Here is a 25833-nt window from a genome sequence, read left to right as displayed (position 1 = left end):
GAGGGGCGGACTACACCTCCCGCCGTGCCCGTGGGCCCCATCCGCCGGAAGAGCCGCCTCCCTCTGACTTCCTGAGGGCCGTGCTGGCCGCCGGGCCCGGTACGCGGGGGCGGGTGGTTTCCCCCGGGGTGGGGGGAGAAGGGGGCGCGGGGCGGGCGGTGGTTTCATGGCCGTGGAGGGCTAGCGGTTGTGGTGGAGCCGGTGCGTGCCCTGCCGCTGCCTGCTCGGCTCGGCTGGGCCTGGCTCCCTTCCCCGCCCCGCTGAGGACGTGGCCGCTGGGCCACCTGCACCGGGACGCGGGCGGGGGCTCGCTGAGGGGAGAGAGCCGCGTCCTCGTCGTCTGCCTCGGCGCTTCGGTGGGGGAGCTGGCCCGACCGGCCCAGCCGAGCCGCGGGGCGGGGCAGCGTGCGGAGCCGGCGCTGCAGCCGGCCTCAGGTGAGCCGTGCCCGCCGGCGGGAGCGCGGCCTGTGCGCCGGGGCGGGCCGGGCCGGGCTGCGCGGCCCGGGTCTCTTCCGCTGGAGCTGGGTTAGCGGGGGGCGGCCTGTCGGCTCCGCAGCCGGCGTGATCGACTCGGTGCTTGGAGGAAGAGCCCCTCTTCCGCCCAGACAGCATCCAGCTGGGGCGCCGGGGTGTCAGGCAGTCCGCCTGCGGTGGCCGCGAAGGGCCCCGTGTGGGTTGGGCTTCTGCCTCCTTTCTTCGTTGTTTTTTTTTTTTTTTTTAAAAAAAATGTCGTTTGTTTGTTTTGCACTTTGGAAGTCCCAGAAATGTTAATTCTGGTCTTTCCTGCCGGCTTTGGAGGACGGCAGGGTGATATTAAGGAAGTTTATTTTGAACTTAAGGGATAAGGGAGAATACGTAAAGCTTAACAAAAGCTTATTCAAAATATCGGTTAACTGAAGGTAAATAGTGCTAAACAAGCAGACGAGGCAGTCTAACACGCGAAAAGCAGTTCTCTTCCTTTCTTAAAGGCTTGTGCTTCACTGCCTTGAGTTCTGTAGTTTATCCTGCCTCCTGGTTTTTGCTCCCCCTCCACTACAAATTTAATGTGGCATTCTCAGAATAATTAGAAGACTAACTTGTAAGGATGAACTCCTACTTGCATACTCTTCTAGCCTAGGGAGAATGCCAGTTTTGAATATAAAAAGGACAGGAAGAAGAAGGAAAAAAAGGGAAAACAAAATCTTTCATAGTCCTCTCTATACTGTAAATAAGTGAAAAGTGTCGTCCTGTGCCAGAAGGTCTTGTTCTAGAAAGCTAGCTGAGATTGAAAAGTTCTGAGGAATAGATAATTTCAATAGTAAATGCTATAAAAAAATAAGTGACTTTAAGGTCAAAACCAGGTCTTAGCCTTAAAAAGACTCAGTATCTTGGACAAATAAGAGCTATATTTGCATATGTTGACATGAAGCAAGTAGTAAATCTCATGCTTCGGGCTGCAAACTGATTACCCAAGGAAGGAACTTTTCCCACAGCGTTGCACAACTGGCAATGTTTTGCTTTCCTCGGGAGAACTCTGTTATCTGCCGTTGCCTGGTGGGAGGGTAGGGAGACGCAGGGAAGGAGAACAAGCTCTTGTGTTTGCCCAACATACTGTGTGGTTTACAGGCCTGTAAGGACCGTGGTGCTGGGAAATGGGAGTGCCTTGGGTTCCTTTCTCTTCTTCGGGCAGCTTGTGTGGGGGACAGCCCTGAGCAGTTTTACTGCTGCCTGAAAGGGAGTAGCACCATGTTATATTTGTGTGGGTGCTGAGTTTTCATTCATCGGTGTTGAGAAGTGGTCTGGGACCTTAGACGTAGTTTCAAGACTACTTGTGAAGATGTCTTTTCCAGGCTTAGCCTTGCCTTCCCACAGCTCCTACTGTAGGTGATTTTTTTCCCTCTGCATGAACCCCAGCAGCTAGAAGCGTGTCCCTACTAGAAGGTGCCGCCAGACCTGGGTGGGCTGTCCTGGCTGGAGGAATAGGAGCGTGGGTCAGGTGCACCTGGGCTGCGTAGGTGCAGATGGTCTCAGATCTTGTATAGACTTGCTGCATTTGTCCTGGGTGAGAATGGAGGCGTTCAAGTGTGGTGTAGGATAAACGTTACCCCAGTGTTCAAAGGCTTAATAGCGGTGTCCCTATCGCTCAAAGGATCTCCATGCCGCACTCTGTTTTGGAGGTCAGATGTGGCCTCGGTTTCCGTGATGGTTAATGTGTCCAGTAGTAGCTGGCATCTGTTTGTCGGTCAGGCACGCATCATCATTAAGAAAACAGGAAAGGAAGACTTCTTACAGTGAAAGTTGTCTTGATGAAAGCTTTTGAAGTTATCAGAAGGAAGAGCAGAAATCTCTGTGAAATACAGGCTTTTAAGCAAATTCAGAAATTTGGAAAAGAGGGAGTCTGGGCAATGACTTCTAATTTCTCCAAGTGAGGTTATGAAGCTGAACTTGAAAAGTCTTCCGTCATTACAAAAAGCACCTGTGGATACGAAAGAACACAAAGGCATTATGTTCCATCGTATTTCAGCTCTGATTCTTTGGAGGAACAGGGGTGGTGGGTTATTTTACCTCTCCTCAGCATTCAGAATGTGTGTGGTGTTTGAATGTCTCTTGAAGGCGCAGCTCCCACCAACTGATTTCTCTAGCTCTCTAAGCCAGCTAGCGTGAACAGAATCAAGTTCTGCCTTCAGCAGCGATGTCAGTATACAGCGTATCTTTTTCTGCACTGCGCTCTCTGTTGCATGGATGCAAATGTTTGTGTAGCTGCTTTGTGAGCTGTGGCAGGGAAATCTGGTGGAAAAGATCTCTGCCAAGGAAACAAAAGGGAGGTGTGGAGAGAGATTTACCACCTCGCTGTCCAGCGGGATCATTTCCTGGACTCGGTTTGCAGAAACGGCCCCTCAGCCACACCAGCACAGCTGAGGGAGTGGAGAAACTGTGTGTCTGTCATAGCCTTTCCTCAGTACTGATAATATCTGGTATCTAGAAGTTTAGGCAGATGTCACCCATGCCCTACAGGTAGGGACAGGAAAGTATGACTTGCCACATGCTGTATTAATGAGATAGTGACAGATGGAGCTATAATGTAGGGCTTCAGAATAAATAGGCAGAGAGTCTAGCTGTTGGATTCCAGTACTGTCCTCACAGTTAGTTTCCTTTTTCCAGCTGTACAAGTCCACTCTTGGGTATATTCTTTCAACAACATCTTAAAGAGGCAGTTAGATCCAAACCTCTTCCCCACCAGTAACCAAATGCTGCTCTCTTGACTTATTCACCAGCCTATAGCCAGCCAGGTAGCAGTGGAAGGTTATTTTATTTATGACCACCCTGTAGTGCACTGTGTATGTAAATGGTGCAGAATGGTCTTCAACATGGCAACACTGGAAGTTGGTAGATCCTGGGGGAACTCCTTTGGTGATGGGCACTGAAGAGGCATCTGCTACAAAGGGAACAAAAAAGAAGTGGGTTGGAGGATAACCACGGGGCTACTGGGCGAATGGGAGTAAAAAGACATTTCTGGACATAGAAGGTGTCAGGGAATGTTCAGGTGATGAGATGGGTAGCAATGTGAAACAAATTGGGAAGGAATGGCATAGAGTTGTTCCAGCTGTATTTTATGCATGTATTTTATACGTGTGTTTTAATTCAAATATATTTTCTTTTTTCCTCCCTTCCCACTTCTTCTGTTTAAGTGAGAAGAAAAATGACCTAAGCACCATCCAGCCTTTGTGACCAAGGGCAGGAGCAGGGGTAAGGCTGCCAGGAGGATGGCGCTGCCTGGAAGCGTACGGCGGCAGCCTGCAGACAGAGGCCTTGTGTCCCATTGCACCCACCATCATATTGTTGTGTTCCTGCTGACCTTCTTCAGGTAGGTTGAGTGTATCTCTGTATTTCATTTCACTGAATTTGGGAAGGTGAGGGCATGTCCAAAGAAGGAGAATGAAGGTGGGGAAATAGTCTTAACCTTTGGCTGTGAGCCTCGAAAACAAACTTAAAAGCTAGTAGTACCAATTGGTCTGGGAGTCATGCGGTAGTGGAGCTAAGTGTGCTGTGCCCCTGCGGAATCCAGCCACAAAGAGGGCTTGCACCAAAGGTGAGGCTGGCTGTGCCAAGCTGGCAGCAGCCTGTTGCAGAAGGGTGAATGTGGGTGGGTGTGGGGAGGAACTAGCTGAAATGAGGAAGAAAGCAAACCCTGATGCTTGGAACTCTAAATGCCTGTTCTGACTGATGGAACATGCTGTCGTTGCTTCTGGGGTTCTCTTCTCCCTCGAAAGTGCTGTTTGCAGAGGGTGGACAGGCCTCTAGAACAGAGAGGTCACTGCTTCAGATCTGAAGGTCTACTAGATTTGTTTGTTGGAAGCTTGTCTGTTACACCAGCTCACAACAGCTGAAATACCATACTGCCTCTTCTTACAAACTTTGCCTTGCTGATATCCTTTGATCTTCACAGCAATACTGCCACTGATATCTAATCTGTCTCTGGAAGAGTGCTTGTAATGGTGGTTAGCCAGATAAGTGCATCTTCTCTTTTCTCTTTATTGTTTTGTTTTTTTTTTTTTTTTCCTGAGGTACCTATTTGTTGTTGCACAGTCACCTCCTCTTTTGAAAATAACAGAGGAGGTCCTCTCCAGTCAAGACCCTATTTCACAACTCCCCACTAAAATCAGTGTGTCTCCCCATAATTTGGGGGTTCCTGCTGCTGGCTACTATCTCCAAAACTGCCCGTCCTCTCCTATGCTGCCTGCTTAGGCAGCATGTATCTGTATTTTGAGTCCCACCCTTTCCCACTTGACCTCCAGAGAAGATTTGGCCAACCTGTGCTTGTGTGTTTTCTGGCAGTTACTCCCTGCTCCATGCTTCCAGAAAGACATTCAGTAATGTCAAAGTCAGCATTTCCAGCCAATGGACTCCCTCCTGCCTAAACAGCACAGCCCCGGAGCTCCGGCCGTATGAGGTAAGGACACAAGGGATAGGCAAGTGCAGAGAAAGATGGGTAACTTCCAGAATGCTGAGCTTGTGGTGCTGAAGAGGCCCCTTTAAGTGTCCATCGGGGACACTTCTCAGAATGTGAGTGGGAACTTCAGATGTCTGAATTGTAGTTTTCTGGATTGTCAGGTGATGGTGAAATCTTTCCTAGTGGTCCCCAGAGAGAAACTTCTCAAGAAGTTACAGTGTTCCAATGGAAATAGGGACCCCAGGAGAGTCTCTGTAGTAGCCAGCAGCACGGAGGTGGGGGAGGAGGAGGGGGAAAGAGGAACCCTACCTCTGAAGCGTTGGAGGCAATAAATGGGAACAGTTAGTGGCCTTACAGAGATCTCTGTAAAACCCTGACTGTTGCGATGCTGCTGCCACCCTGTTAAAAGGATAGCCAAAGTAGGAGAGAAGAAAGCTATCTGAAAGTGCTAGCTGCTTGTCCTGAATTGATATCCTAAATTGAAGAATGACATTTTATCTTGCATCTAAAATGTCTGATTTCCAAAAATGCTGAACATCCAGTATCCCTTGTCTGTAAAATCCTAGCTTCAGTGAAAGCAGTGGGAGTTTTGGCAGTGTTTGCTTGCAGAAAAGGAAGTTGTATACTGCTAGCACCTCGCAAATGGGAATGCAAGAACTACCTCCTGGCTCCTACTCATAGCCCTTTTAGGGGCATGCTTGTTTTTAGCAGTGGCTTGTCCTGATGCTTTTGAGAAGTAGAAGAAATCTTTCATTAACAGCTTGGTTGTAGGCCATGATATCTATTAGAGTAGATATCTATCAATTCCAAGTCAGTTGCTTGGGTGTTGTCTGCCTTAGAAATGATTGGTTATTTGAACGTTTGACTAAGGGATGATAAATGCTGACTTTTTGTGATAAGTGAAAACAGTAAATTGGGCCTGTAACATGTTCAGGATTTTATAGTATGGCAAAAAGGAGTGAGCATCTCAGGGATGCTAAAATGAGCTACAAGGTGTTTATATTTAGTTCCTTAACTGACATTCAAAGAATTAGTATATTTTGGAAGCTGTTTTGATTTTTTTTTTTTTTTTTATATAGATGATTAGTGTTTGCTGGATGTTGAGGTGTATGTGTCTGATCAAAAAAATGGTCAAAATGGTCCTTTTGGTATCAATTTTGGTTACATCAGTTAACAATAAAGTGTGTTTTGGGAAATTGATAGGAAGATTAAGGACATGAACAGAGAATTCACTTATGTGCTATCAGTTTTGAACTTCGGTATATCTTTTTAACTACAGTTGTTCTTTATTTTTATGCTTAAAAATATTTTTCCAAGTATAACAAAATGTTTTGCAATTGTTTTGTGAGTAGGCCCTAGTATGATTTTAATAGAAGAACAACTTACATCTGTACTTTTCAGCCTTTAAAGATTTGTGAGTTCTGCAGAGGTGGTTTAATGACTTTAAGCCTAATGACAAAAGACTTGATTCTCTTATCTTTCTAAGAGAAATAATAGCTTGTGGACCTCCAGGGATCTCTGGTTAAAAGTTGAAAGCTACTGGTGTAAGTAGGTACTTGGTGGCCTCAAGTGGTAAAAAATATTTTTCAAGGGGTTTATTGGACAAGTTTTCTTGGACAAGTGAGACTTGAGCAGAAGCTGTGTCGATAGGCCTTACCAATGTTACATCTTTTAAACTAAGTGGATGTGTAATTAGTGTTGTCTGTACAGGATGTTTTCCTGGAGAGGTAGAATCAAACTAAAGCTGATGATATTTGAGTTTGGCACATCCATAGGTCAGGTTTGGATTGGGTTTATTTGTTTGTTTTCTACTAGCGGGGAGGGGGGAAGAGGGGAAGGAAGAAAACTTTGTCCTGATTAACTTTATTCATTCTTCAAGTCATCCTCAAAGATTGCTATTTTCAGCTGATGTCACTAATCTCAGTTTGGGGACAACTGAGTCTTTTTCTCTTTTTTTGATCATATTGAAAGTAAAATGAAACTCAGAATAAGCAGAAAAAATAACAACATTAGTGACTGGAGTTCATTGTAAATAGTTTCCAACCAGTCTATTTCTTCCCCTTGATCCTTTTGTGTTCGCTCTTTTCTGTTTGTGGTCTGTCATTTCTTATTATGGTTGCTGCCACAAATACTTTAAAGGAATTATTCATTTAGTGAAGACAGCAAGATAAGTACAGAAGAGACACTGCACATGAAACAGAATATGCCTTTATTGTATTATTTATTAAGATGCTCATCAGTGTTTCTGTGTGTAAGAAGCTAACAGTTGCATGCTTGTTAGAAGTAGGATTTGTTTTGCCAGTAATTTGTCTTGATCCAGGTGGAACGAGCATTTCTCACTTCTGGTTTGCTAGCTTGCCCTCTAGAAGTGAAACGAAGGGGCAGTGGACATTTTCTGCAGTAGATAATGCCAGAATTGTTCTTGATTGCATAAGTGAAGTGGTGGAGGAATGGGAGGTTGCTGGGGCTAGATGCTGTTCTGCTTTAGACTTGGGGTTTCCATCGAAAAAGAGTAGAATGAGCTATGCCTCTCCCTGTTTACCTGTTAAAATTTTCTCTCTGTAGCTCTGGAACAGCAGCCATTTATTTCCAAATGCAGAAGAAGCAACTCTCTTCTTGGGGACGTTGGACACAATTTTTTTGTTTTCCTATGCTATGGTGAGTAAAATGAACCCAAATCTGCTAAGCTTTGGTTGAATCTTATTGGGATGATCGCGCACACATTTGGAGGGGATGAACAGGATCTTCTTCTTGGACTTGCCTAGCACTAATGCAGTTAAAAAGATTAGTTCAGGAACAGATTTTTTTCCTTCAATTTCTGTTAGTTCTGCCCATGCCTGTCACCCATGTGAAGATGCTTGTTAACAAATGCAAGAGAAATACTGTCACTTCAGAATTTCTCATACACCTATCACCAGTGGGTGGGAGGGCTAGTTCTATCTCTCCAAGAGTTCTCAGATGAATTTTTTAAAAATAAGACATTTAATGCAACTCTGAGCAGGGTTTCTTTGGTGGCAGAAGAAGTGGTTAGAATCAAACTGTAAGTTTGTATAAAAATGATGTTTGGATCAGCTTGACCCTTCTACATAATTCTAATTCTTGCAGATAACAGATGCAAATCTTGTGGCTTTATTTAATGTTGTGTTTTGTTCTTAGGGTCTCTTTGTCAGTGGCATAGTTGGCGATCGCCTGAATTTACGCTGGGTTTTGTCTTTTGGCATGTGTTCCTCTGCTCTGGTGGTAAGTTGGAACATACCAGTGTGATATAGAAATCTCTCTTAGGGTTTCTGGCTAGGGTTCTACTTTAGGGGAGAAGAGGCTCTGTTTCTGTGTGAATCTGCCCATGAGTTGTAGCTGCACCTCAGTGGTCTCAAAGTCCGCGTGTAAAACTCTGTGCTGGATGCACTTATTGCGTTGTCTAAAGCATAGAGCTACGCTAGATGACTGGCCTCTTCCTGAAATATCTATTTATGGATACTGTGTCAGAAGGAAATTCCTAAGTTTGAGGAACCGTCTAGAGACTTGATGAACAGCTTTTGTACCAGATTGGTGTTTTTGGACTTTTTGGGACTGTTTTGTATTCTAACTGTTTCCCAGCCCACATATGTTGTCATCAAGGCTTTTGCTTCCAAACACAATCTTTGCTCTCTTCTTTAAAGGACATGCTAACAATACTAAGCATTCATTTACTTATTTTGTAATTGCTGGGAGGGCATGTGTCAAAAAAGAATGTCTGCTTAAAACAAAAGGGTTCTTCAGGTTCAAGCCACTGCAGATAAGTGTGAATCAGTTTTATCTCATTGTGGTTTTCTGGTTATTAAAGTAGTGGTAAAATGTGTGGAGTGCTTTTGATTTACCCAGTGGCTACAAACCCCACTACGGCCTATTGCATTCTGCAGACACATGACCACAAACATGCATCAAGCACAGTGTGCCACAAAGTGTGTTTATTTTGGCTAGTTTGGGTGAGGCCTCTTAGTAATTTGAGACCTGGCCGTAGTATTTATGTTAAATTTTGCTGAGATAAATGACTGCTGAGGGTTTTGTGTTTGCATAGAGCCTTGTGGATTCGGATGTCAGTACAGTAGCTGATCAAGAGGCTACTGTATTTTTAGTGTTGTTACTGCAAGTATTTGTCCCTTTCTTCTCCTCTGCTGTTATAACTGTGCTGTTTACGAAGATAAGAATCTTTTTAGTGGAAGTGCCGTGGCAGCACATTTGTCTCTAGAGTAGTTTGGGCTCTGGAGTCAGTGCTGTGGTGGCTCAGCAGAGGGTGCTATTAGATCTGAGCTGTTTCTTAAACAATGCCAGGCTTGCCTCTGGCCTGGCCCCTGTGGGGGACCTTCTCCCTGAAATGTTATTTCTTTTTTAGGACCCCACTCCTGCCTGGCTTTCAGCAGTGGCCTCAGGGTTTCTTCTCTGTTGTTTTTTTTTTTTTATTTTTCCTTCCCTCCTCTCTAGGTATTCTTCTTCGGCACACTCACAGAATGGTTGCACTTCTACAACAAGTGGTTCTACTGCTGTCTCTGGGTTGTGAATGGCTTACTGCAGTCCACTGGTTGGCCCTGTGTGGTTGCTGTCATGGGCAATTGGTTTGGAAAAGCTGGGTAAGTTGAGTTTTCTTCAGTGACTCACTTATCTGACCTGCTGAGTAGCAGATTGAGCTGAAAGTCTCAAATCAAAAGGCCAACTGTTAGGTCAGAATTAAAGTTATGCGGGATGAAATATGTCTTAATTGTTACTATTATCTCCCTTTTTTTTTTTTTCTGGAGCCACAGAACAGCTTGGTGTGAACACAATTGTTTGTGTTAAAGGCACAGGTTCAAACTTGAAAAGCCCTGTAGTGCAGAGTGGCTGAATTAAAATTTTCATGGCACTGGAAAACCTGTTTCTGTCTACTTACCACTGAAGAGACCAAATGGAAACTGACTCATTGTAGGTTCAACTCTGTCACTTTGAGGTATTGCAGATGAGCTCTAGCCATAGTTTGTAACCCTGTTGTTGCCAGTTTGCCCCTGCTGTAACACAGGTGTTTCAGGATAGAACATTCCTTGTTTATCTATTTGGTACCCCCAAGTTATTCTATGTTTTGTTTTAAGTGACCTTTGAGTCTCTTTGAAGTGGACTGGGAGAATGCTGTAACTTTATTCATAAGCTAAAGTTCGCTTAAATGTTATATCTATAGTCTTGCTCCTAATGTCACCTCTCCCCGCATTGCCTTTTTCAAATTTTCTTCCCCTTCTGCAGGAGAGGTTTTGTGTTTGGCCTCTGGAGTGCCTGTGCATCTGTGGGAAATATCCTCGGGGCGTTCCTTGCCTCCTGTGTTCTCAAATACGGCTATGAGGTAGGTATTGCTGTCTGGCTTCTAGCTAGGACTGCATGTCTGATTGGGTTTTGAGAGACTAGTTTCTTATCCTGTCTCTGAGGCTCAGAGTGTCCAGTTTCATCTTCCTGAATTCTGTGGTAGCAAGCAGTAGGCAGAATAGAAAGGGTATTCCTTTCCTGACCTTTCCAGATCGGGAGAAATGAGCTTGAGACTTCTCTGTAAATGGGACTGATGTTATTGAAGAGCCCTAGCGTCATAGTATACCCTCTTCTGATATGGGTAGCTTAAAGTGCTCTTCAAAGTCATCCATCACTGGTTCTCACTTAACAGAAGTCGCTGCTGCTGAACAGTGGTGAGGCATAGCTTCTATAACTGGGAAGAGGCCAGGCACACGCTACGTTGCTGTAATGCGGCAGGCAGGCAGTTGAACACAAGTAATGTAAGTGAACCAGCGCATCTTGCAGCGCCTGACCTATGAGGACAGGCTAACAGAGCTGAGCTTGTCACTCTGGAGATGAGGAGGCTTAGGGTACCAAATAGCAGCCTTCCAAAGCCTGTGAGAAGATTGCTGAGAAATCAGAGCCAGACTCTTTCCTGGGTTGCACGGTGAGAGAGCTAAAAAGCAGTGGATATAAAGAGAAGCAGGGACGGTTCCAAACGGATGTTTGGAAAACTATTTCACTATGAAGTTAGTTAAGCATTGGAACAAGGGGCCAGAGCCTGGAGCATCTGTCTTTGGAGGATTTAAAGACCTGATTGAACAAAGCCCTGGGCAACCTGGTCTGAATTTGGTGTTTGACCCTTCTTTGAGCAGTCCCTTCCAATATACCTGGATCTGTGGTTGTGTTGGGTGAGCTCCTTCCTCACTGCTGTCACCCCAGTACACTAAAAAAGCTGTTTGAGTGTGGTCTTTCAGCCTAGATAGAACCAAGTTTGTTTAGGAGATGTTTCCAAAAAACAAAACTTGTTTCCAAGTTTTATGGATGTAGTCTGGGTTGTTGTAGCTGTGTTTACTCTCTAACAAGGTTGGAATGTAAAGAAACCTTCGATATTCAGGAAAGCCTATGTGACTGAAAGTGTTTGAAAAAATAATCTTTTATTTATTTACCTTCAGTATGCTTTCTTGGTGACTGCCTCAGTACAGTTTGCTGGAGGAGTCATTGTCTTCTTTGGGCTCCTGACATCACCGAAGGAAGTGGGTAAGTCGAAGAGGGCTGTAGCATTTCAGTCCCTTCATGGAAAGCAGATCTGCAGGTTTCCATGTAATACTAAAAGTACTGCTCGTTCTGATAGCGCTTATCCTCAGGGCTCTTATAAAATGGTGTTACACTTTAGTGTATTTAATGGAGCAAATGCTTTACTCGCCAAGATCACACTAAATGCCACTGTGCATCATGTGTATAGGGTCTGGATATTTTAAAAAGCAAAATAAAACAGCCTGGCTCTAATATGTCCATTAGGATGTGCCTAATTATCAGTTTTTCTTCACCTGGAAAATCAGTGTTTTTTAAAGAAACAATAGGGAAACTGATAACTGGCTGTTTTAGGAGAAAACTATGGCAAGCCTTAACTGTCCAGTGGGAAGGGAAAGTACTTTTCATCTGCAGGTCTCCCGCAGCCGGTTAAGTAGCTCTCAGGTTGGATATGGTCTTTCTCTGAGAAGATGGTAGGCAAGCCAAAGTGTAACAGGAAAACAAAAGACCTTTTGGGCTTTGACAGGGCTATGGAGGAGGTTTCCCAGGTGCCTGCAAAAGCTCTAAAGCTACCATAAAGAGTGCTCGTAAGAGCACTCGGCAGCCCAGAAAGCGCAGTGCAGTTCCTAGGGTTTCCGTTCCAGCGGAGGCGTTAACGGGCAGCAGCTGTCTGAGTAGCTGCTGGTACAGTCAGCCTCCACGCTCAAGGGAAGCGGTACCCAGGAGCTAGGTCTGAGGATCCCAACCACTAAATAAGGGGGGAAATGCACTAATTTGTTGTGTCTTCCAACTAATGGCCAGACACTCAGAACAGACAAAGCCGACGCCAGGATCAGACAGAATACTTTCAAGAGCGCTAGAAGACAAAGGGTAGAAACTGGCGACACTGCAGAACACCATCTAGAAGAGTTTCTAAGCCAAAGGAGGATGGAGGTATGGGAGAGCAAGGGAATTGCTAGAAGAGAGAATTGCTTGAAAGAAGTGAGCATAGCTTTAGAGTGGGGAGAGGGTGAACAGGCTGTGGTCCGTTTTTCCTGTTGCATGTCCCTTGTAAAACTTAGGCCTCCCTGAGCTTGGAGCAGATGAAGACGGCAGTGTGGAGGAAGATGCCAACAGACCTTTAATGGGCAATGATGATGCAGATGATGATGACCGGAATTACTCTATTCAAGCAACTGACACTGACAACCAGCCAAAGGCCATTGGCTTTTTCCAGGCTTGTTGCCTTCCGGGTGTAATACTGGTGAGGACACAGATTCTTGAGTGAGATTTGACTTAAGTTGTTAAACATAAAGCTGACTTTTTGTGTTGTCAGCATTTGTTGACATCATTGTTAATATGTTGACCCTGTGTTGTAGTTGTTGATATCTGACTTCTTATGCTGTTAAAACCTTGGGGTTGGGACTGTTATCCTTGTGTGCAAGGATTATAATACTGTCTGGGTATGTGATTGCATGTTGCTCTTCCCATCAGACTCCTGCTTCATTTAGTGCATGTAGTGAGCCAACTAAGGGCAGCAGAGATCCTGCCTTTTTTGCTGCTGAATTTAGAAGGGAGGCCATGAGCAAAGGTGGCTGTAGGATGCTTTCTTGTAAGGTAGCTACGCTGCCCTGAGGAGTGGGATTCTCACTGCTAGCTGAGCATCACGCAGAACTCTGTGGCACTGATATTGGGGTTTGGTTTTTTTTAGTTGTCTTAAAGCAGAAAGCTGGCCTGAAAAGCGTTAATCAGCATGATGTAACATGTGGCAAAGTAGGCAGGTTTTTTTATAAACAACTGGAAACAAGGTCTGGTGATGCAGTTTCCACATATCCTCATCCTGTCCCTTGTGTGAGAACTTGTACTTCTGCATCAGCAGTATTGCCCAATTCATGGATTTGGTTCAGCTGAAAAATTAACCTGCCATTAAAAAACAACATTAACTTTCTGTGTCAGTGAGCTGTGTGCCCCCTGGATACTAGAACCAGTACAAGAAAGGAGGAAGGGTGGCTGGCTCAGTAATACAGTGTGAACTGTCTGGATTTGATCATGAAGCAGAACTACTGAATGGACAGTATTGTCAGATAGCCTTCATGAGTAAAGCGGTTGGTTGTGATTAAGGCAACACAAAATCTAGAAGGGATGGGTGGATTGTCAGTGTTTAGAGTGCTGGACAACCGCAGTTCTGTTGTTAAGACCTTAGTTGAGGGATGGCAAAAGAAAGCATACCCATCTTGAGTTCTTTCCTAATATGGCTAAATGCCATACAAACTATGGCTTGGTTTTGGTGGTGCTAAGAATGGGCTGATGTACAAAGAACCTTTAAGCAGAATTTCTTAGTGGTGGAGGCTGCCTCAGATCATGTGTGACTTTTTTTCGTTGGCCAGAACATAAGAAGGTACTACACAACTGATGTTGCTGTTTGTGTACTTGGGATTTTGAGGACATGTTCTGTGCATTAACCCAGCAACATGAACACCTCTGAGCCTGACTTTTATCTGATGTCAGATCAGTGCCCAGCCAAACCAGGACACTATGTCAGATCAGTGAGAGACCAAATACTGAGAGAACCTCCAGAGCCTTGTCAAGATTCTACAAAGACTTTGACATATTTTTTCTGTAGTTCCTCTCTTCTCCTGCTGAGTGATACGGTGGAAGAGTTTTAATACAGACAGCTTTCCCCTAAGCCTCTAGAAATTCTATGTTTAATCATTCAGACAATCTGGTAGACAGTTTCTAAGCATGTTGTAATAAATATCGCTTTGTACAGTGCACTTTTCACACCCAGAGGCAGGAGAACTCTACCAAACATCTCTGTGTTTTACATGTATGGTGGAGATTCGTTTGTGTCCTGTAAGAATGAAAAAGCATTAACAATACAGCTAAAAAGGATGTATCTGTTAAAATAATATGAATTCAGAAGAAATCATTTTGTGGAGTTTAATATATAAAAAGATCTGCTTTTTGAAATTCAAAGACAAGTGTGTACATACACATATACATACATTCTCAAAAGCTGTGATTCTAGCAGGTTGTTTTTTCTGCCATCATCCTTGTTTACCTCTTCAAATACGGGTTCCTTGAATTGCCGTGTCAGTGTTTATCAGGAGGCGTTACTGAAATAGTGTGCCTTGTCCCTCTGCATGGTGGGCCAGCAATCCCAGGGAACAAATCTTTGCCACACACGTGAAAGCTTTAAAGAAGGAGATCTCCTGCTAGCTAAGGAGAACTTGAGCCCAGCAGCCAAAAGCAGGAGGTTGTCTCAGCTGTTGGGTTTGGAAGCATGTGCTTAGCTTTGGCCAAACCTTTCATCTTGTGTCCTGGAATACCTGCCTGGGGGTTATGAACGAAGCTTTCTCTTCTGGTGCTGTAGGCAGATGAGCCTTCTGAGCGGCAAAAGATAGCACAGAGGAACTACTTCACATAACTCTTCTCAGCATGATGCACAGATAACTAAATCTCAAGCTTGTTTCATGTCACATGGTTGGCTCCCTTCTCTTCAGAAGGTGAATTAAATTTCCTTCATTTTTTGAAGCCTGGTGTCATTTCCTCTCAAGATTACGCTGAAAGTGTTTTAACCCGTTGCATTCAGTGAAAAGAAAATAACCTTGACAGTGACTTTTGTATTCCTGGGTTCCCTTAACGCTTTTGAAAGCATTAAGCTTTCATAATACTGCCTTCTTATGTGAAATGCAGAAGCACTTCCCCCTGAAAGCTTTAGCTGGATACAGAGCATTATGGGAAGAAGCAGAAACGCTGTTTGCATTTCTCAAGTGCTAACTGCCTGCTGGCCCTCTCTTTGTTCCAGTACTCTTTGGCCTATGCCTGCTTGAAACTGGTGAATTACTCATTCTTCTTCTGGCTGCCCTTCTACCTCAGCAACAACTTTGGATGGAAAGAAGCAGAAGCTGACCAGCTCTCGATCTGGTATGATGTGGGAGGAATCATAGGTGAGTCAGCAAGTGAATGACATCTTCCTGCCATTGCCCTGCGAGTGTCTGAAAATGAAAGGCAGTCAGTGCAGCTCAGAGCAGTTGTGTTCAGTAGGATCTAGCTGTTCACCGAATATATGAAGTGTCTAGTTATGTATGTGGCTACTTGGCTGTTTTTTTTTTCGAAAACACAGAGTATGTGAGCCCCCTGAAGAGTTTACATATAATTTAAAGGGCGCTATTGTATTCTTGGACATTACCCCCAGCAGGCATTTTTCTTTATCACTAGGACTTTTGAAAAGTGCCGTGTACAAAATGATGTCCCTGCTGCTTGCTACTTCCTTTCTGCCAGGTACCCTTGAGGGATGGTTCTGTACTGTCTCTTCTGTCCTGTATTTTTAAGAACAGACTCAGTGCAGATCTCGGCAGAGCAGGCACAACTGTGTTATGTTCAGAAATAAAATGTAATTGCACTTGTTTCTGCTGGCTACAAAATCTGACCCTGTTCCTCCAGAATAAAGAACATATTGTATATGTGTTTAGACTTCCACTCTCCTGTGCTCAGTTTCTTGCTTTATTACCTTGTCCAGTTAGCTTTCCTAGAATAGACATCCTTGTTTTGGTCTGTTCAGGGTCAGGTTTTTTGCCTGTGTGGCTTTTTCTATGTTAGGCTTTCTCAATATTCTAATTTCTACCAGCAGAGCAGTTCCTACACAGGTAGCAATGATACATAAGGTGATTTTTATCAGCTATTGGCATTTGTTGCAATTAATTGCACCTACCCTAAGTAGGTGAGACAGCAGGGAATGTGAGCCCCCTGTGTGCTAATGCTTTCCCTGTGAAAAAGAACTGCCTTTTCCTGCACTTTCTGTTAAAGAAACCAGGCACAATGTTAAGCTTGCTTAGATCCAGAGTTGTGGTGATCCTAGAGCTGTGATCACCCTATAGGGGAAGGAAAAGGAAAGCAGGAGCGTTGGCTAGTTGTGTGCCAGAAAAAAAGAAGTAATAAATTCCTGGGAAAGCAGTATGAGTACTTTTCCCTGCTCTGTCTGAGCCACTTAATTTTACTGTTGTCTCTGTGTCTGGGGCAGTAAGGGCAGGAGACTTAGTTTTCAGGATTTTAGAGAGAATGCATATTGATAAGAAGGCAAGAGGCCCACTGCACTCAGTGAAATGAGTTTTGTTCAAGGTGTTAGCATCCTGAGCCTGACAATGATTTATTTTTTTGCAGGTGGGACTATCCAGGGCTTGATTTCTGATGTGCTGCAGAAGAGAGCCCCAGTGCTAGCAATTAGCCTGCTCTTTGCTGTAGGCTCTCTTTTTGGATACAGCCGTGAGTATGCTTTTGTTGCGCAGTGATGAGAGGTTCATTCAGTACTTCTTAGAGAGAACCAGAGCACAGCCTGTTCTAATTATGTTTTCTGGTCTTGAAACTGCTTCTGGATCAGGATGGTGCCTTTTGGTCTATTTTGCCTGAAGTGTGGCTCTGCACAGAAAGAAATCTGTTCTCTGGTTAATGAGGTGGAAAAGAATTAGCTGAGTGGTTGGATTTCTCTGTACTGGTGAGTTATGGTACTGATCCTTCTTCAGTGGCAGTGAGATTTTTGGCATTGTCATTGTATCAACACCAAACTGGCAGAGCAGGTTATCTCAGGCGCATCCCTATAGTAAGAGGAAAGAGAACCTGGGACAGACCTGTGCTGGAGTATACACACTACAAAGAGGCAGAAGATCTTAGACTTCACCACTTACGCTTCTGTAAGTGGTGAAATTGAAGAGATTCTGCCTCTTTTATAATAGATATAGTTCTCGGTGATTGGAGTCTGTCAGGAAAACTGAGTAGGAGACAGGCAGATCTCATTTCTATGAAACATCTATGAAGCTCTTCTAAGGGTAACAGTTCTGTGTCTTCAGACATGATGTCCTGTGGTACCAGAGTGCTTTAACTCACTGGGATGTCATTTCACTTCTCTGTGTCTTCCTCCAAAACGGGGTGGCAATACAGGCTGGCTTGTATAGAGCACTGAGATCTGTGGACAGAAATCGCTGCCAGAGCTGGACACAAACAGTAAAGTGTGCCTTTCAGAAGCATGCTGGCTTACTCAGATGGTCTCAAAGTAAGGTCAATAAGGTATAATCATTAAACAGCAGGCATTGGGTTTGGTGGAGTTTTGTGGAGTTTTGTAGGCTCTTGTGCTAACTCATTACTTTCAAAAGTGAATTGGAAGCAAATGTGAAATTATTGCTGACGAAGTTTGAAGTTTGTTCTAGATAGCAGAGCAGCCAGAAGTCCAAGTGTCTTGTGCTTAGCTCTGTCCAGCCAGATACAGAAGGCTCAGACAGGCGATACTGCGGTGTGATAATTAAAATCAGACACACCAGGAAACCTTTTCATGCTCATAGTGTTTTGCACATAAGAGTAATAATGGCCTGAGAGTATGTGAAGAGGGCGGCAACTTGCCTCACGCATGGTAACTTGACCATGTGTGGGCCCTAAGTTGAAGTAGTGAGTAAGGAATTCAGGTGATGCCTGGAAGTGAGGTATCCGGGAAAACAGTGTCTTAAAAACACCGAGAGACTGTAGTGGAAAACCAGCTGCGTGTACACAGTATGGTGCTGTTCCTGGAAAGGCAAGCAGAACCTGTAGATACCCAAGCATGGCTTTGTAAGGAGGAGTGAGGATATGGGGTTTTACATTTTTTACTTTATTGTGCAGCATTGTTTAGGCAGTTGCTGGATTACTACCTCCAGATCTAATCTCTGTATTTTAAAAAAGATTTTGGAAAATTCAGAATGAGTGGAAGGGTGATTCAAGTGCTGAATACTTTATGGTGGGAGAGATTGAGTTGAATCTAACTTCCCCAGAGAGACAGAGGGACTTTCTATTCAAATGGATTTTCAAGGAAGGTAAATGCAAGCTCTGCGTCATAGAAAGAGGCATAACAAGGGCTGGAACACAGAGCCAGGCAAACCTGATATCGAAATAGGGCACAAAATTTTAATGGCAAAGGTGATTTTTCTACTGTAAAGTGCTGTTGGGAAACTTCTAGGTCTTTAGTCTCTAAATGCCTTTGTAGTAAGACTAATTTCTGTAGAAATCTCTAGTCAAATAGAAGTTATTGTTGTCACTATATAGCTAATTGAACAGGAGTTCAAACTGGATGTTTGCATGCTTCTTTCTGATCCTAAATAAGTGGCTTTCTCAAGTTCATTTGTTGTATTTACACTCATCTGGTCTTTCTCTTGCAGGTTCTCCAAACAGCAAACCTATCAATGCTGTGATCATGGCAATTACAGGTATCTTATCAAATGCCACTGTTATGCTAGTAGACATACATATACATTGCAGAAAAATCAGTAACACCAGCCTCAGGTGGTGGTAATGCATTTGTGTGTGCTGCCATCTCTCCTGGTTTTGCAGAAAGAATAAAAGCTGGGGCCCAATTTCTGTTCCTTTTGGAATACAGCTGTAGGAAAACTGCCTTATAGAGGGAGGTGTAAAATATAGACTGTATAGAGTAATGGCTTGGAACTAAAGGGGTCTGCCTTGGCTCAGTATGATGAGGACAGATTTATGCCAAAATACCTAGCCGTGATCTGGTATCTGAGGAAGTGTCTACATGGCAAAGTCATGAGCTGCAGCTCAAATTTGAGGGTGTTTGGCTGTCAGAACCCCAAATGCCCTGTGTGCTGTGAGAGGTCACAAGCTTTGTGTGCTCCCAGACATACTATGCTGTGTTATGGAATTAAGATTAGCCTGCATGAATAGAGCCTTTCTTTTCAAACACTCCTACTTCAGAACTTCTCTGTGCTGTTGCTTTTTTTTTTCCCCTTCCATCTCCTTCACCAATCCCTGGAGACTGAGGCAGTAGCATGGGGGTATACTACTCCAAAGTAGAAATGTGTCTAAATCTGCTTCGTGTTGAGGGTTTGTATATGCATGCTGTTCAAAAGTAGTATTCAGTTTGTTGTGTCCTGACTCTTCTTGCAGAGTGTGCCACAGCTAATTACCTCGTTTTTGCTGTTGGATGAAAGTGTGCTGGTTGGCAATTTCTGTGTGCGTACTCCGGGTACACAAGGTGTGCCATGACTATATGCTTCAGCTGTGAGGGTACACTTCTACCTACAATTAGTCTGTGGTCATATCCCTACACTTAATCCTTTTCCTGAGCTTTGCATGGTAGAAAATCTGTGTTTTGAAGATGCTCTGTTGAGAATCTATCCTCATGCTTGTTTTGCACCAAGGCTGTTTTCTTGGCACTTCCAGGATTTTTCATCGGAGGCCCTTCTAACATGATCAGTTCTGCAATTTCTGCTGACCTGGGGCGCCAGGATCTGGTGAAAGGCAGCAGCGAGGCTCTGGCAACAGTCACAGGAATTGTGGATGGAACTGGCAGTATTGGTGCTGCAGTGGGCCAGGTGAGGCTACCAAAGGAAAACAGAGGTCTGGGGAAGGAGGCAAAGAGTCTGTTCTGGTTAGAGATGTTAGCTTATTCCTCAATCCAAAGTTGCATGGAGAGAGAGAGAAAGAGAGGGGTTTTTTTTAAAAAAAAAATGTATTTATTTGAGAAACAACCAAGGGAACATATGTGTGTTAAGCTTCCAGTGGAAGGAATTTAATTAAGAACTAAACTAAGTATTCATAGTGTTAATATTACGGCACTTTCATAATTCAAATAAATTCTGGAGACTTTCATATCCTGAACTCCAAAAAGCAACTAAAGATCAGCTTCACAAAGAGTGAAAATAAAATATTTTTGAGTTTGTTTGGGATTTTTTGTTCAAAGGTAATAGCAAAACCTTTGCTTACAGAAAAGCTTACCTGTAAAACCGACTAAAATTAGAATACCTATTATGAATGTTACAGTGTTTATAAAGTAGATTAAAATTTGCTCTTATTTGTGGTTCCCCTTTTTATCTACGGATGTCTTTTACACCTTGTAAATACAGCATCACTTGCTTTGATAGTCCTTACAGTATTCTGCCAGAGGTCTGAAGACTAGACTGTTGCAGAAAAGGAAGCTGACAGTGTGCCCACTGGGGACATTCTTTCTTCTCAAATAAGTGTTAACTATGTGGAAGAACACAGTGGTTCTTTGGGAAGGGGAGGATTTAGTAGCAAGATCGGAGCCAGGCATCCTCTATTCCAGGCATCCTGTAGTGCTGGTAAAATACCAAGGATGCAGGCAAGGCATACAAGTTTCTTTTCTGGAAAGGCATTTGGGTTTGTACTTACCATTGATTGCCTGATAAATACAATTGTTCAGTCTCTATTTCGTAGGAAAGATGCCGCTTAGCTCCGTTAAACATGGAAAATTACAAGTGCTTCGTGGACATCTTAAAGGGCACTGTTACACTCCATGTTCTTCTTGCATTGTCTACAGTGTTTCTATCTTCCCACACACATACCATTCAAACTTACATCATCATAAAAATTGGGTCTTTAGTTCTGAAAAATTCCACCTGCCTCCCATTCTAACATCGCATTTATTTCAACAGAGACAACCATGATGTCATTCTGGGGGTGTGTGAATAACAGCAAATGCACAATGAACGTGTTAGAAATTCAGATCCTGTTTTGTGCTAATATACCCAGTAGTGAAGAAGGGAGGCCCTTGTACAGCATCTGAATATAAATCTGCTGATAGGGAATACATTTTCTTTTGTAGCCTGTGTAGTCCTATTGAACTAGGATGCAGTTCAGAACAGACTGTACTCTCAAGTGTCTTGCCTACGATGAAGGGTTAAGTAGTTAGTGGTTGCACAGCTCTTGAAAATCCGTCCCTGTGTAATTTATAAGCCATTCTAGAGCTTTTAGTTCTTCTGAGAGTACTTACATCCACTTATGTCCCAGTGTTCTGTGCAAAAACCTTGTATTCAGCGGAGTCAATTTGTCACCCTTTGAAACTGTAGTTCAGTTCTGTCTCTATGCTGCTATGAGTTACTGTAAAGCTTCAGGATGGTATCTCCGCTTTGCTGAGACTGTGGGTTTTATATGGAAAGGCTGCTGTCCTGAGTCATCTCTTCTGACAGGAAAAGATCAGCTGGAAGGTTTTGTGATCAGCTCTGTATGGAGTGTTAACAGCCCACAAATTCTAGAAAATGAGAGAGTAATGCCTGAAAGTCATGCTTATCTTCCCAGTTTGAATAATTTTTTTCCCCCTTTCTTTTTAGTATCTAGTGTCTTTGATCCAGGAGAACCTGGGATGGATGTGGGTTTTCTATTTCTTTATTCTAATGGTAAGAAATCTCCTTTTGTAAAATTCTTTGTCAAAGTTTTTGTGAGAGCCTGAAAATTACGACTTAGACATGCAATCTATTTCTGCAGCCATTCTCAAAGTGGTCTATGGTGTGCCTTTGTCTCAGGGTGTCCGAATCAACTGGGGTCATTTTGGATATCCTTTAAAGTCATGTTGGCCAACAGGAACTGAGACTGTGGCAGAGGCACAAAAGTACTTGCCTAAAAATACCTGTATACATTTCCTAAAGTTCCTACCACCTGACTGACTTCCAAGGCAGGACTTTTTCCTCCTTCATCTCCATGATACGTAGTTCCTAATATTTTCAGGGAGCTGAAGTTAAACTTCTTGTTTGTTAGCCCTTGAAGATTAGCGGAAGGAGTGATGAGGCTCTTGAAACTAAAATGGAAATGCCTTGTCCTGGTGTACCACTGGGGGAGAAGACCATTCAGGCCCTCGTCTCCTCAGCATTGCCACAGTGACAATTCACCCATTCTTCCCTGTGGGAAGTGCCAGGAATTGTCTTTGCGTCTGTGCTGACAAGGGAAAAGGCCGCTTTGGTAAGCATCAGAGGTGGCCAGGAGGAAGGCTGTTGAGGAGGTGAAGAGCTCATCTTCTTTATGAAGAGATCATGACAACTGAAATCGTATGAGCTTTCCTGCAAGCTCAGTCCTTCCATCTGCTGTGCCACTTTGTCATTGCTTCTCTTAGCCTGTACCTTTCTGGGGAGGCCTTGAATGCACATTGGAGCGCAGGATGGCTGCACCTATGGTTGCTCTGTGCTAATTGTCCTGGGTATGCTTATTTTCACAGACGAGTTCAACAATCCTGTTCATTTCACCATTAATAGTGAGGGAGATCAAATTGCTTCTGCATGAACGGCGCCTGCGAATGCTGGCTGAGTGACTTCTGCTTGCCTCTGGAAGGACTGTTGTACGGACCTGACAACTGGGACACTAATCAAAACTCTGGGAGACTTGTTTCTTACGTCATCCCGGTTTGGACTCATTCAAAATGGCTCTGCAAGACTTGATTGACCTGCCTTTGCGAGCTCAATAGTGAAGTACCAAATACCTGTCCTGAGACCATCCTCATCATGGAGCTGCTGACCTAAGCTAGACAATCCACGGGACTGGCGGATTGTCCCGGCCTACCAAGACTCTTCCATGTCAGCAGTCACACTAGGGTCTTCTCTTGGGTGGTCTCACTGCTATACCCTTATTTATTTCTGGATGTCCTGACCAAAGGTCGACCGTTTAAAACTGACGGAGAGGCTGTCTTGCAATGAATTTTGATGCTCTGTTGTGCCGGTGAAATCATACAGTGCATTTCATGGGTAGTCTAAATTTATGATCACTTTAACTTTTAGAAAGGGCAAAAATAATTATTTGGAATTTGCGCTGTCCAATTGTTTAAAAAATGCTGTTGCAAAATCTCTGCGCAGACGGACCTCTGCTGTCCCTAGCTATTAACTGTCACATATTCCAGTAGATTGACATGGAGAAGTTACCTCCATATTTGTTTTTAGCTTTTTTTAATAATAATAATATTACTAATCTCTGAGAAATGAGATTTCAGTTTTTAACTATTTAAGCAGACAAATAGTGTGCAATACTTTACTCTGATCTCTGAGAAGAAGCCTTAATAGATCCTTTGTGTCTGAAGGATCCTTGAATGGCTTTGGGGATCAGTAATGGGACACAAATACTTTCACTACGGCTTTGTTATTTGAACTCTGATCAATACTGACCAAAATGGGACTGTCAGGTGACCCTCTGAAGGAAGCTGGTGTCACTGATTTCATACTCATTGGGTAATTGCTCATCTCTAGGAAAGAGAACCAGAATGGAATTAAAGGAATTTAAGGGACCTGGATGCTCTCGGACATGGGCTTCCAGACAGGGAGTGAAGCGTACTCGTGGAATAGCACCAACGAGCAAGTGCTGCTGTCTTCCCCCATGCTCCTCTGGCTATGGCTGCATAGGGGACCTCAAGTTCCAGGGTTTTAAAGCTTGGGTTGTATCTTGAAGAGAAAGGTAGATGCAAGTCAGCGCTAAAAACATGTGACTGCACTTAGCATGGTGGTATTTGAGTATTTTGCAGTACTGTGGTAAGCAGGGTGACCGACTGACACCTCGAACGTTTGTTGGTGATGTTAATGAGATCGTCGAGTAACTTCTCAACAAATTGTTTTCTGCTTATGCCTTGGGATGTTTCATTGTAATACGTATGTGTTAACCAGCAGAACTTTGGATCAAATACTCAATCTAACTAGTCAGCGATACCTGGATGGGGGTGGGGGGCAAGAAAATTCTTGGAGCTGAAAATTTGAAACTTTTTAAGTGGGAAAAGTTGCCTTTTTAAAATGTACAGTGGCTTTTGTTTTGTGTTTTTTTTTTTTTAATTTATGAATGTCAATTTTTAGTCATGTGTTGATTGTAATGAGTGGAACATTATTAGTGCCTTACGGTTTTACTGTATTGAACGGTTGCTTGGTAATTGCTGCTTCTGCAGTGACGGCTCTGTGCACAGCTTTACTTACTGTGAAACTCAGTTGCTCCATTTTATACTTTTTTTGAGAGTCTTTCTTTTTTTCTTGGTGGAAGTGATTCTTGCTTTTTTGCTAACCCTCGAAAAATTTCACTGCTTGGGAAAACGGTGCGATTAAGCTGATGAGAGACCTGAATCCTGTTCTTCTCTCTTCTCATTCCCATTCCAACTTTTGCCTGTATAATTAGAGCAGGAGACTGAGAATCTATCATCCTGTTCTCAGAATTATGCCCTGGGGTTAGTGTTCACGTCCCAAGCTACTCATTAGCCCCTGTACAAATAGAATCAAAACTCCCTGAAATTTAGTTCTAAAATTGATGGTGGCACCGTTTGCCCCAGCCACGGTGTCTGAGAATCTGTGTTTCAAATTCCAACCTGGATGAGCTTTTTGGCCGGCCGTCTGGGCGCTAGATAAGCTTCTGATGAAAGGTGGGGTGGGAAAGGGACGTCGCCGGGGTCGGGGGGAGGAGAGGCAGGCCCCTGTAACAAATGGTTTCCTGTAAACAGTTCTGTCCCCTCCTGAGAAGTGTCAGATGTGTTGTGGGCGCTGCAAACACAAGCCGCCCAGCAGCTCGCATCTAAGTGTGCGGCGGTGCTTTGAGGCCACCCTCAATTAGCGAGGCATGCCTCTGACTTCAGGATTGTTTTGTTGTCATCGTCCTGGATTTTTCGTTCTGTGTATTTCCTCAAGGTGCTCAGGTGGAGGAAGGTTTTCAATCTGATCATGTCCAAACTGCTCTCACGTGAATAAACGTACATTGACTTGATTTGGGCTAATTCTTCTGTGTGCTTTATTCCACTCTTCTCAATGCGGTTCTCCTGAGCCTGCTTCTCTTCCTCCTCATTATAGGCCCAGCTCTAACAGCTGCTTTTCACTCAACTGCTGTGAAGACTAATGTTGAAACCCTGACTAATGTTGAAACCAAACCCTCATCCCAACCTAAAAGGGGACCATGTTCCCGCATGCAGCGGTTTGGCACTCTTCCTGATCAGTCTCACGAGAAGCTTTGTGAGAGTCCCCTAACGGAGATGCCCATAACGGTGTAATTAATGGTCTTAAATAAAGAAACCAAAACATATACTTGGTTTTATTTATTTATTTGTTGGTCTGCAGGTAGAAATCATGTTCTTCCCTTGAAATTCAATGTGCCGTGCGGCTGCTGGCCCTGCTGTGCCTTCTCTCCTGTGGCTTGTTTCTTTAACACGAATCCACACCTACGCTTAGCTGTGTTTAAATGGACACAGTGGGGAACTTTGTAATTGTGTTTGCGTTTTATAGTTTACTGTAAATTCAGAGTTGAGCACAATACTGGATTGCTGGAAAAACCCCCATGCCCGCACGTTCTGGTCCCTCAACTCCAAGTAGTTTGGCGGTGCTGTGATGCTATTCTTCAAGAAAAGTAACAATTCATATTTTTACCCCTTTTCTGTCACTTTTTTTTTTTTCCTACTCATGAGGAACTTCCCAGCCTACTCTGGAAGTACTCTAAAGAGGAGAGCTTTGCTTGAGAATCTATTTGAAAACGCTGATAGTAGCAGTCCCCATCGCCACCACTGTGACTGTGATCTCCAGAGCCCAACGTTTGGGCAAGCAGAAGTGTAGGAATTACTTAACTTCAGAGTGCAAAGGAAGCGCATTAGGAACTGATCTCTGGGCGTTTGGTTGCAGCCCAGGATGTGACAG

General features: G+C 43.8%; 1 protein-coding gene across 3 annotated transcripts; it reads left to right on the top strand.

Moving 5' to 3' along the window:
• The first annotated feature begins 30 nt into the window (after positions 1-30).
• On the top strand, positions 31-25241 carry SLC37A3 (solute carrier family 37 member 3). 3 transcript variants are annotated; one of them, XM_075157847.1, is made up of 15 exons: positions 31-99; positions 3669-3844; positions 4816-4930; positions 7496-7588; positions 8087-8170; positions 9392-9537; positions 10178-10274; positions 11371-11455; positions 12511-12692; positions 15237-15378; positions 16592-16693; positions 18610-18657; positions 19628-19779; positions 21535-21600; positions 22413-24168. In XM_075157847.1, exons 2-15 carry the CDS (start codon positions 3744-3746, stop codon positions 22503-22505), a joined length of 1506 nt encoding a protein of 501 aa, XP_075013948.1. In that variant the 5' UTR covers positions 31-99; positions 3669-3743; the 3' UTR covers positions 22506-24168. The 3 variants fall into 3 exon arrangements, with proteins under 3 accessions (XP_075013948.1, XP_075013967.1, XP_075013958.1); XM_075157857.1 differs by lacking the exon at positions 31-99 and adding an exon at positions 164-435; XM_075157866.1 differs by lacking the exons at positions 21535-21600; positions 22413-24168 and adding an exon at positions 25000-25241.
• Positions 25242-25833: the final 592 nt, after the last annotated feature.

The sequence above is a fragment of the Calonectris borealis genome, chromosome 1 (genome assembly GCF_964195595.1).
Source record: "Calonectris borealis chromosome 1, bCalBor7.hap1.2, whole genome shotgun sequence".
NCBI classification, from domain to species: domain Eukaryota; kingdom Metazoa; phylum Chordata; class Aves; order Procellariiformes; family Procellariidae; genus Calonectris; species Calonectris borealis.
Note: the sequence above shows the minus strand (reverse complement) of the source record. Positions and strands in the feature narration are given on the sequence as shown.